General features: G+C 44.1%; 1 protein-coding gene across 1 annotated transcript in view; it reads left to right on the forward strand.

The window, feature by feature from the left end:
• Positions 1–8,340: 8,340 nt before the first annotated feature.
• The window catches only part of DOK6 (docking protein 6), a 371,728-nt gene continuing 367,071 nt past the window's right edge, over positions 8,341–12,997 (forward strand). Inside the window, exon 1 of the mRNA XM_023242093.2 lies at positions 8,341–8,558. Within this exon, the coding sequence (XP_023097861.1) occupies positions 8,493–8,558 (66 nt within the window). The 5' untranslated portion in view covers positions 8,341–8,492. The remainder of the gene's footprint in view (positions 8,559–12,997) is intronic.

The following is a 12,997-nucleotide window of genomic DNA, read 5'->3' on the forward strand; positions in this document are numbered from 1 at the left end:
GAGCACAAGCAGGGAGGGGCAGAGAGAGAGGGAGACACAGAATCCGAAGCAGGCTTCTGGCTCTGAGCTGTCAGCACAGACTCCGATGCGGGGCTCGAACTCATGAACCGTGAGATCATGACCTGAGCCAAAGTCAGATACTCAACCGACTGAGCCACCCAGGCACCCCAAGCATAATGTAGTTCTATAATAAGCTATGATATTAAAAGTTTTATTTATTATACTACTGTTGGTAAATACTGTGTATATAATATTAAAAGACCTGAGTATAAAATATCTGTGAATCAGCTAAAAACACCATTTCACTGCAATTAGTAAGTTATATGCTTTGCCTAACCAATTATATTTAAGCTAATCATTAGTTTGAAGTAAATAAGCTGCTTAAACAGTCTGTTTCTCTGAGTTCCAAAATAATGATGATTGTGGGAATACATGTAGATGGCATTGATTGTGAATCACGATATAATGTTCCTAGAAATTATGACAAAGATAAACCCTTATGCCATGATTATTCTTTAAGACAGAAGAAGACAATTGATAGTCATTCTATGAAAACTATGTGATGGGCACTCTGTCAGAGATGCCCTATCACCTAACATTATCAGATATCTCTAAGTTCTTGATTTGCCTTTTGTAGACTGGGAAGAACTGAGGCTCATGGAAGTCACATTTGTCTTGCTCTGATGATCCTGCTATTTCTACAACAACTAAAAAGTTTATAGTGGACCAGATAGATATTTAAACATAGTGTCTACCAAATCCCAATGGGAAATCGGCTCTCAGTGGTGGTGGGACTCCAACATGGGAACTTTCCATCTGTCCATCCTGTCCATATTTTCTGTCATAAGAGAGTGTGTATCCTACTTTCCAACTAAGAAATAACTTTCCCTGGTTTTGGTTTTTTTTTATATCTGTTACCCTATCGTCCCATTATAGAAAAATCTCTGGATTAAAATAAAAGTTCCCGGATGGTTGAAAATAAACTACTGGCTTTATGAAATTGAACATATTTCACTAAAATCTAAGGAGCTCTCGATGCAACTCCAGCTAAGTAACTTTATCGTTCTTGAATTATATGTCTTGTAAGTATGCCAGTCAGTATTGTATATTAACAAGTATGCCAATTAATTGAGATTTTAAACTTCCAAATTAAATTTGATAATTAAATATCACCATTTAATACTTTGAACCTACTTACTTGTTTTAATGGGAACTAGAAATGAGATATACAAGTATTCCCTTCTATCATTTAAGAAAAACGAATTACTTTATTGATGCTTAAATATCAGATAATACCTTTGAACAAAATGTCAGGTCTAGTTTTGATATGGGAAAAATGTGGGACACCTGGGTGGTTCAGTCCATGACCCTTGGTCAGACCTCAGTCGGTCTGACTCTTGGTTTTAGCACAGGTCATGATCTTATGGTTTGTGAGATTCAGCCCTGTGTCAGGCTCTGCACCGACAGTGTGGAAACTGCCTAGGATTCTCCTTCTCTCTCTGCTCCTCTCCAGCTCTCTCTCTCTCTCTCTCTCTCTCTCTCTCTCTCTCAAAACAAACAAATAAATAAAGAAGTAAACAAACTTAAAAGATTCTTGAAATAGAAAAAAAGGTGATAGAAATAACCAATTCACCCCAACTGATATTTTGAACCCTATTTAGGAGAGGGCAGAAATTAGTAAAAAGTCAAACTTTATGTTATGTAGGAGAAAACCCAAAGGGTAGTGTTTCAGTTTATCTCCCCTTTAGTTATTCAAATACATACCAACATGCTTTTGAAATATTTGAAATAATAACCTGCTTCTGTATATCTAGCCTACAAGGAGGAGAACACTTTGCTTTCTATTAGAACAAGAGTTTTAGCACTTATCAGTCTCCAACATCTAGAGAGCAGTGATTGAAGAAAAGTGGACGTGTCCAGAAGTCAATGAGATCAAAGAAAGCAATGAGAACAAAACAAATGAAGCACAACTATTAGAGGAGAACATGCATGTGAATAAAGGACACCAAGAACACCTAAGAATATCTAAGCGACAACCTTCTGAACTCCGACAGAAGACTTTCATGAGATATAAATATGATTTTCCAAGTTAATATTTAGAAGATGACTTAAAGAGAGCAATATTACTGATTACATATGAGTTTACAGTCTGAAAGGTCAAATTCAAAGAATGTCTCAGAGGAGAGAGCCAAAAAATGAAGAAATGGAAAAAATAAGGCAAAAAAAAAAAAAAAAAAAAAAAAGAACCAGAGCCTAGGTCCAGGATATAACAGAAATTCCAGAAGGAAAAACAGCATAATATATAAGTAGAAAAAATTAAACAAATAATGGTTATAATAATAGAAACTATTTTTATTATATCAATGTTAGCAAATTCTACATATTGAGAACGTGCACATAAGGCACAATCCTAGTATGTTCCCTAATTTAAGGATGAAGGGAAAGTTTTACAAGCTTCAGATAGAAAGTTTTCTTACACATTAAGAAAAAGTCAAATTGGCTTTGTATTTCTAAAAATATTAAAAAAAATTTTTTTTAATGTTTATTCGTTTTTGAAAGACAGAGAGACACAGCATGCGTGGGGGAGGAACAGACAGAATCCAAAGCAGACTCCAGGCTCTGAACTGTCACCACAGAGCCTGGTGTGGGGCTCGAACTCACAGACCGACATCATGACCTGAGGGAAGTCAGATGCTTAACCGACTGAGCCACTCAGGCGCCCCTTGGCTTTGCATTTCTTAACTGCATGATGTAAATTAAGGACTATGGAATAACACACACAGACCGCAGAGATATTGGATTGAAACCCAAGATTCCATATCATGACCAATGCAGACTGTATCATCTACATACCTACTTTGGGAAAATATTTAAGAGACTATCCAAAAACAGGAACAAGAGACCAGAAACAGAAACATATCTAAACACTAGGGCCACTGGTGTCAGTGAGGGTCCTCAAGTGTGGTATTTTAAGTACAATTTTTTTCATCTGTGAATCTTATTCTCAAACTGTAGACCTTTGAATCTAAACAGACAAGCAATCTGCTCACCACGATTCCAACATGCAATGATAGAAGAAACACTGTTCAACCACTGACCACATTCTGCCTCAAAACGGACTCAAGGGGTGCCTGGGTGGTTCTCAGTTGGTTGAGCGTGTCCCACTCTTGACTTTGGCTTGGGTCATGATCCCAGTGTCATGAGACTGAGCTCCACTTTGGGTTCTGTACTGAGCATGAAGGCTGCTTAAGATTCTGTCTCTCTCCTTCCCCCCTCTCCCCTGCATGAATGCTTGCTCTCTCTCTCTCTCTCTCTCTCTCTCTCAAAAAAAAAAAAAAAAAAAAAACCAAAAAGCAGGCAAACAAACAAAAAACCAAAATGGATTCAAAAAGACACATAGAATCATGGGTCCTCCAAAATTCCGAAATCCAGATGGGAAATTTGCGGAGTTCCTGGATTAGTTCTCAAGGTCAAAGAATGCTTCTCTAAGATTCTTAGTTCTTTTCTCTAGGCTCTTGGTTCCTCCTTGAGGAACACAGCGATCCTTACTTTTAAAGGGAGAACATTTTCTTGCAGCTGGGCTGTTCCCTCCGCCTGCTTCCTACCAGTCGAAGACTGGGAGTTCAAGTACACCCCCTCATTCTGAGTCTGGGTCTGATAATGTTTCTGCATATATACACCTTTTGAAAACTTTGTGGGCTTCCTGTGAACCTCTTTATTTTACTAGATTAAATCTAGAGCACTGTCGTGAAAATTCGGTCTAAAGATACAGCCAAAGATGTGACTGTAAAATAATTGATTTTCTGAAATCTTAAAAAATATATGTATCTTATAGTCATACCCTTGGCTTTTATCTTCAGACCAAATTTTCGTAGCAGTGCCCAGGATTAATGTTTGCCCAGAAGTCATTTCTTGCATTCTAGCATTGTTGTGGTTTAGAGAGGCTGAGGACACTTAAAGCCATCATCAGTTCTTGGCTCCTATTTGTTTCATGGTTCCCCCCCTCCAATTTATCTTTCTCCTCCCTCGTTTTACTAAGCAACAAGAAGGCTGTATCACCAACATGTTGCTTGGAAATCTATGAGATGACACGGAGTAGTGGGCACATATTTTAATTTCCACATAGTTTCAGAAACAGTTCGGCTAAGTTTCCTGCCACCACATACAATACCCCTTCCTCCAATTTCCAATAATATTTCCTCACTTTACTGTAAGGTCTCACTCACAGTGTCCTCAATGTGCAAAGCTTTGCAATTTGACCTCACTAACACCCTTCTCATGGCCACCGATGGATTCCAAAGCCATGCCCCAATTTTACAGTTTTGGGCATGGAAGCACCCTATTTCCACATACCAAAATGGATTTCAGTTATCCATTTATGCATTAAAAATACCCCCAAAGTTAGCACATGGAAAGATGAAAGTAAACTTTTGTTATATTACAGCATCTATTATGTTTGAGCAACGAGTAGCAGCTCAGACGGCCGGTTCTGACTCAGGGTATCTCAGGGATGAGCAGCGAATGGTCACCTGAAGCCTTCACGGGGGAGGATCCCTTTCTGGGCTTCCTGTTGGAAAGCTTCAGATGATCTTTCTCCAGGCTCATTCACATAGGTGTCTCCACAAGATTGTTTCATGTTGTGGCGGCTAGCTTCCCCCAGAGCGAGCAATCCAATAAAGATCACCTGAATCGAAGTCACAGTCTTTTTATAACCTAATTAAGGAAAGGCACTCCATTACTTCTGCCATTCTACTCACTAGAAGTTAGTCAAAAAGTCCAGCACATTCAGAAGGGGACACTATACCAAAAACTGGGCATCTTTGGAGGCCCATTTTAGAGACTGTCTACTATAATGATTAGAGTAGGAATAGTATACTATTTTTTTGTGTGTAAGAAAACAGAAATAGAAACATTTACATCTTTCCTTATATCATCAAAAAGAAACAAGGGAAGGATAAACTTAAAACTAATAAAAATGGTTTCCTAAAAAGAGAGGGAGAGAACAGAGAGGAAGGGACAAAAATCAGAACTATATTTCTCCACATATCGTATTTTGTAGGTTTGACTTTGGAAACGTATAACTATTTTATATAATAAAAATCTCAAAAGAGAAAAACAATCCTTAAATATGGGATCGGCCAACCCAGTGATTAAATTGGAAATATCCATAAAAATTGAGAATTTTTCTCTTTTGAAATGTATTTCTAAAATAAAGTATTTTATGTCTTTGTAACTGAAAAGCTTAGAATCTGTAGCAAAAATAACATCCTACTAAACCAGATTATGGAAACTGAATTTCATTTCCCATTAAACAAACAATGGTTCCTAGGGAAAATAATGGACTCCAAGTCTAGAGTTGGAAATGTACAAGATGAACCTGGGATATCTTGTGATTGATCACAACAAAGCTATTAAGGTCCATGGGTACCTGATAACAACACAAAAATATCAGTTGAAGCCAGCTCCTTCTGGTCAAAGATGGGGCAATTAAAACACCAAAAAGAACAATGGCTCTGATGGATTGAACTGCATCATGTACATAAAACTCCATTTTTATGATATTCCTAAGGAAGGAGGGTGTCCTTTTGTATTGGCTAAAACACACTTAATATTTCTAAAAGATTGTTGAAAAATTGTGTAAAACTTCTAAAAAATGATTTATAAGGGTTAAGAATCAAGCGTATTCCCTGCCTTTCTTATAAGGAATCTATTTGAGGACAATCCTATATCTTGCAAAGGAAAGTTTTGTTTTGTAAGATAATATCTTATAAATTCAGGTATAAAATCAAATTAGAGAATCACAATTTTGCAATCCTGAATGAAATAATGCATCAGTGCAGTCATCATCCATAGCTGAGAAAAACATTAGGTAGAAGTTTGGTGGAAAATTTTATAATGGATGCATCAGGCTGACAATACTTGAACACTCTAATCAATGGGGCAGTGAAACATTTTGTTCTTCTTGACGTGAGTTAGGTAGATATATACAGCACCTCTTATGAATTATTCTTGAAAAAAAGAAAAGAAGAATGTACTCAGATTTCTAAGTCACGTTGCTAGTTAACAGGAAGTCTGAGGCTTAGGTGACTACAATAAATAATGCCCTGAGGATACAATCAATTGTATACACACACACACACACACACACACACACACACACACACACACTGCTCTACCAGAAATTTAAGAATCAAAAGTAACTGTAGGAGAATATTTAAATCATATTAGTTAGGGTGTTGTAAAGACCTATATAAGTATATTAAAAAAGGCATCATCATTATATAATTATTAAAAGCCAGATTTATGAAACATGCCTGACCCTTAAGTTAGCACTGAGATTATTATTGGGAAAGCTAATCTCTGACTTCAAATACCTCACAACTGATCTGTAGAAACAGATTATAATATAAATGATGGGAACCGTTAGTGGCCATGGAAATTACTGCAGACCCAAAACCAATCTGTAAATTGTGTCTCTGCAACCGCATGTTTCAGAGTCTCAGTTTCCTCATCTGTTAAATGGCAAGTATTTTTTGCTTAACACACAGCATTGTGAGAGGACTGAATGAATGGTATTTAAGGCATCTGCAAATCTAAATCAGCCTTCATATAAAATCATAGTCCCGTGGTATATGGAATAGCAACAAGTGAATGGAACAGACAACCTAAGTGATCTGAGTGACAGCCTAAGGGATCTGTCCATGTGACTCTAAATATTTGCCCAGCATCTGGAGCGGTCCAGGGTTAACAGCCCAAACCAATGTTTGCTACATAAACGAATGGAGAGGAAGAGTATGCTCTTGGTAAGAGTTTCCACTTCGATATACTGGCTCTAGATGAAAACTCTTGCTACTGATGGTACAAAAATCGCCTTTGCGGTGCCTATTTGATTGGGGTCAGGGACATAGTACTTGGTCCTTTAAGGTTTCATAGTTTTCCTCCCTTCAATTAAGTAGTTTCCTTTCAGTCTTAAAACTAGTATGTTCCCAATAAGGCTAAGACATTCTTACTGAAAACATGGTAAAACACGGCTCGCTATGGGAAGTGGAAATAAACATACTCTTTTGGACTTTTATCGAATATAGACTATAAATGAAGGAGTCATTTATAAAATTTTCAATCCTATTACATTTTTTTTTTCCTTAAAGAGAAACACCCTGAGCGACTAGGTACTAAATAGTCTTCCCTATAGCAAAAGCCCATACCTTGCCGCCAGCCAGAATGCAATACTGCTTATTTCTCCTTGCATCGTATAAAAATGGATATAATTTTTAAATTAAAATTTCTTTACACCGGGGAGCAGCCTACTTTTAAACGCCAAGCGTTCCTACGTAAAGGGGAGAAAGTTCTCCACTGTTCTTGATGTTTGCAAGTTGAACATTTCGAGAAATCATTTGCATCCACCAGTAACAGTTATGGTCTCCATCTCCCCTGGAAGATGAAATGCCACGAGCCACTCTGAGTCGTAGTTAACTAACACGCGCGCATCCATCAGTCCACGCCGGTCCTGTCAAAGAGCCCGAGCCTCGCTGCCTCTTCGCGCGAGGACGTCGGCGAGGGGGCTGCCGCGCGTGATCTCGCTCCAGCCTCCCCAGCAGCAGAGGGATTAGACACATGCGCACGCTCGGTCTCTTTGTGTGCACCGGGCAGGGCTCCGCGTCGATTTACTCTTCCCAGTGGGGCAGAGACCTGGAACGCGAGCATGTGCTCGGGAACAAAACATGCACGTACACAAGGCCATCGAAATAAACCACTGCCTCCCGTTTGCCTTCCCCTCTTGGGGGGCGTCCCCACCGCCCTTTGCCCGAGTCCAGCTGGGGAGGGGGCGCGGAGAGCCCCGGAACGAGGAGCCGTGTCCTCAGGAATCCCGCACCCGGGAGAGCGACGCGGGCTCGGGCAGAGGGGCCGGGGGGCAGGGAGCGCGACCCGGGGCGCGGGAGGCGGGAGGCGCTCCCCGCCGGAGCCGCCAGGGATGGAGCGCGTCCAGCGAGCGTCTCCGAGCGCAGCCGCCCCGCGGGGCCCGGGTGGGGTGGGGTGGGGTGGGGTGGGGGGCGGGGAGGGAGCCCGGCCGCCCAGTCGGCCCGCCCCTCCCCCCGCGCCGGTGCGCTCCGGCCAGCTGTGCGCCGCCGAGCGAGGCGCCAGCCCGTGGGTGCTGCCGGGGGCGGCGGCGCGGAGGGGGCGCCCGCAGCTGGCGGCGGCGCGGGCCCGGCGCTCGGCTCGCGGCGGGGGGCGGAGGTGAGGACCGGAACGCGGAGGGCGGGCGCTGCTCGCGGCGCCGGGCCCGCGTTCCCCGTCCGCGGCCGCCCTGCCACCGGCCCGCGTCCCCGCCGGCGGGAGCTCGGGGGACCGGGCGGCGGCGCGGCTGTGGCGGCGGCTGGCTGGATGCGAGACCTGCGCGGACCGGGCGGCGGCGGCGGCGGCGGCGGCGGCGGCCGGCGGCTCCCGACTCGGGGAAGCCGATCGCGGAGGGGACGAGCCCGAACGCGCTGGCCATGGCCTCCAACTTTAACGACATAGTCAAGCAGGGCTACGTGAAAATCCGCAGCAGGAAGCTGGGGGTGAGTGGCTCGCTCGGCTTTCTCCTTCCCCGGCTCGCGTTTGGCGCGGCCGGCTGTAGGGAGGGGGGCGGGGAGAGGTGACCCGCGCGGGGACAGGGGCGAAGAGGGACCCGGCCCTTTCGCGGACAGCCCGCTTGTTGCTCGGCCGGTGTGGGGGCCCGCACCTGCCTCGGGGGGCTCTGCACACCGGGCCGAGGGTTCCCGGAGCGCCCCGGTCCCCGTCCTCATGCGCGCGCTGCTGCTGGCTAGGACCAGACTGAGAAGTCATGTAGACGGAAGGGATGGTCAGGTTGGAAGACGAATGCGCCTCGGAGGAGGGGGTTACGGACGGTGCAGCCCACAGTGCTCTGTTCTCCAAAGTGCGCCTTTCGGGGAGAATGGCTCGCTGTGCGGGAGCCGGACGGACGCTCCCGTGTGTGTATTTACAAGCCCCGTGTCCTAGTCCCCGCTTCCCCAGCCCCTTTGGAAATTCTCCTTTGATGCCCAAGCATTGCCGCGCGGCCCCGCCGGCGACTGCCAGCGAGTTTCGGGCTCCCTGAGCGGTTGCCCAGGGGCAGGCTCCCTGGCCGTGTGCGCGCCCGGACAGGTGTACCTGCGCCCGTGTGCGGGCAGGTGTGTGCTCACCGCCGCCGACACGGCAGGGTTCGCGACGGCAAAGTTTACGGAGACCTTGTCGTAGTTTTTCCGTGCAAGACGTTGTGCCTGACTTGGGAGAGAAACAGTGTAGACCCCCCCCCCCGCCCCGGGGGGTTCAGAAGTTCTCTAGTGACCAGACGAGGAGGTAGGAGGGACACGTGGATGGTCCCAGAAGACCTGGGTGTGGAGCCCCGAGGCCAGGAGGGGAGGAGCGGGCCTTTGGGCTTGGCGGGCGTGGGGGGACCGCGGGAACGACGCGCAGGGGGTCCCGGTGGTGGCCGTGGGGGAGCGCGCGATGGGCGCGCGAGATGGGCCACCGAGAACGACCTTGGCGGGCCGGTCCAGAGCAGGAAGGGAAACCGGTGTGGGGGCGAAAGAGCCCCTTTCCCGGATTCCCTGGATGTTTCTCTACCTCGGTGTTCTCAAAGTTCCAGTTCTGCGAAGCTCCGGAATCCTGGGGCAAAGCGGCCTTGAACCAGAACATTCCCCGCGTTCCCTGCTGACTGGATGAGTCCTCCAACTTGGAGAGGGGAAGAGAGGAGGGAGAAATTCACTAATTCTCTCACTTAAAAAGGAAGAAAGAAAAATAATTCTAAATATACCGTTAGAAATTTGAACGAAGATAGGGCAGAACCCCTAAACCCCTAAAAGAGGACGCATCACTACGCACCCAGGAGTCGTTTTATCAGGAGTTGGTGGACGCAGGTGTGGGGGGGCACAGGGAAGGGAAAAGGGCACACTTGGGTTTTGGTGCTGCTTTCTGCTGGCTTTCTCGTTGAAGATGCAGACGGTGCCCCGAGGAGACGAGGGACCCATTCCCGAACTTGGGCCGATCCGTAGAAGTGGGGCGTACACAACAGGGCGACTACAAAGCGCCCACCCCCACCCCCACCCGGCGCAGCCGGGCGCTCCCGTGGCCTGCCGCGCGCCCTTCCGGGGCCAGAGCGCGCGCGCGCGCGCGGGGTGCAGCCCCTCTGGTTGCAAGGGCCGCTCTCGGGTGGAGATTTAATTGCGCCTCGTTCCTTTCCCGGGAGATAGGAAGGACCCACGTGTAAAGCTGCAGTTGTCCAGGAGGCTGCCGGCTTCTCGCGGGCGGGACGCGCTGCACGGCAAGCGAGAGCTGGAGGGGAGAACCATTTTAGGAACTTGACCTTTGAAGCCCTTTGCTCCCCCACGGGGTGCTTGCTCACCATTCTCGCGCCTTCCGTCTTCTTGGAATCTCAATTGTGTCTGACACCTCAGACGTTCGTTATAAGCTAACGGATGATTCAGGTCCCCCGGGTAGATGTGTATCTCCTAACACAGAGTCACTGTGTACATGAGATGAGACTAAGAAATATAACCCTGAGGACCCCGGCCTTCGCGCTCTTGGACCCGGGGGTCTGTAGGATTCCTCTCCCATTCCCAGCTTTCCAGGATTTGCTACGACAAAAACGGGATATGCAACCTAATTAGAATATAGGATCCAAGAAAAGAGCATTGACTGCTTCTTGGGGAACCATGCGTGTTAACAGCCTTTGAAATGTCCTTTTAAAACACCATTCCTCTTTAAGATGTGTGCAAATGTGTTTGCAATCCCATAGCATCCCTTTCCAGACTCACTGCTTGGAGATAAGCCTTTGTAAAAGACGCCCTTCAGAGAAAACAGTAAAAGCATGTTTATGTATAGGTTAATTGCTTTTGTCTTCCATTTCTACTTGAGAAATGTAAACTTAAGACTTTGGTGTTGAAACACTTTTGTTTTAATATTAAATCGAAACGTTAAACTAAATTAACCTTCACTATTTTGAAGAATATTTTTTAAAAAAAACTATAGAGACTTTAAATTCAGAATATTCTAGTATTCAGAAGGGTGAATTCACGTGACAAACCTATAGATTCTGTGAAGCTTAGTAAGTTAAGTTTGTCTCTTAAGATAGTAAAACTCTAAGCAAGTGTTGTGTGCCTTAAGCATAGCAATAGAATTTATCTAAACATTAAAATGTAATTTTCATAGTTAATAAGACATATTACTAATGTCATGGAGTCAGGAGTATGGGCTTTTCCAAGTAAAATAATATTTTGAACTCAAATGATACATCACGATTCTTTTTATGGTTTATGTTTAGAACTAAAATAAAAGGAATTCTGATGAAATATGCACAGATATTTGATTTATGAGGTACCGAACTCGTACTTGCAAAAACCAAATTTTATAATAATCTAAAGGGGAAAATAGACCCCTGGGCATGAGGCCAGTGGTATCCGAGATTATGACACAAAAGCATATTTTGAGATGAAATGTTCTATTGGATACTTTTCTCCTTACTAGTTAGTGTTCCCTATTGTGCTGAATGAGGGCAGAAAAGCACTAGTTGCCTTTTGGGCTGGGGGAAAACCAGGATCCAGGCCCTTCCAGACTGAAATGGTGAAAGGGCCCTTGCCTTGTGTCTTCCTACAGAATTTAGTGCTCCCAGTGGAGAATATTTCCTTACCCAGTTGTTTGAGTGAAGTAGTGAGTGTTGAACAATTTTTTGAATGTTTGCTTTGAAGTTTGTCTTGACTCATTAACCAGCTTATCTTCCATTCAGGAAAATAATTTTGAAAAAAAATAATATAATTGCCCCAAATTTTACTCTTGTCTTTTGAAATTATGTTTATTCAATCATTAAAATTTTAAAGGTATTAAATCATTAAACATAAAACGACATGACTCTTAGAGTCATGTCTTTACAGTCTATGTTAATTTTTCATTATGACATATCATAGTTTGTATGAATATATTATTTTCCTTTTGCATGATTTAAAAGCCCTTACTGTAGTTCAGTTTCTTTTGCCCTCTTCTGTGTTGCATAACTGGTATTATAATTCACAAGGTGCCATAGTGGTCAGTATTTTTTTTTAATAAAAAGTTACTTAACAGGACTAATAACAATAAAACAAAGCAAAAGCATGTTGGCCAAAATTGTTTATCTCTTAGCCTTTATTAATTAAATGTTTCCTTGTGACCACTGAAAGATTAAATTTAGTCCGCAAGGCATATATTATAAAATATCCAACCTGTTCTTGGTTTGCAGATAAACTAAGAACTCGACCACCGAAATCATTAAAATAACTTTACACATGACGTGTGGACTCTATATTGTAGCTAAAGTAAATGCAGCCTTATAGAGGGACGTCATCATCACTATCATTAACATCGCTGTACAAATCCCGGCTGCCACAGTTTGACTAATTCTAGACTCAGCCCTCACATCATTGTTCTCAAGGAATTCTGTTCAAATACATCAGTGAGGCTATTCACAGGCACACTGTGCACAAATAGTATTTTACACAAAATCATTTTCTATTTCTTTCTCAAAGTCAGGTCAGGGATTTTGCTGTTTGTGTGGGTATCAAAGGAACGTCTCGAAATACGGTTGGCGTTTGCACATTCAACGTATAATCAAATAATTATGAAGCATCTACTGTGTATCAGATGGTGTGTGTGTGGGGGGGGGGAGAGACTGTTCCAGAGTCATGTTGTATTAAGTCAGGGTTATTAGCAAGAAATACCTCCTACATCACTACTACTCATAGTACGTTAGGCCAGTAAGAGTCACTTTACCCCAACCTGGATATAAGGGAAGCAGAGAAAGTCAGAGCAACACATTTGGAGTATGTGATGAGCCCCAACGTTATGAGCTGAACATCTATTCAGGATTTTCTCTTTTGCGTAGTCTCCCTTTGTTTCAAGAACTTACTGTGGATTCATCCACATCTTGCTTTCTCTACCACTTTGATTCAAACCTTGAGATGCTTCCATCCCTGGCTTGATGATTATT

This window comes from Felis catus, chromosome D3 (genome assembly GCF_018350175.1).
Source record: "Felis catus isolate Fca126 chromosome D3, F.catus_Fca126_mat1.0, whole genome shotgun sequence".
NCBI classification, from domain to species: Eukaryota; Metazoa; Chordata; class Mammalia; order Carnivora; family Felidae; genus Felis; species Felis catus.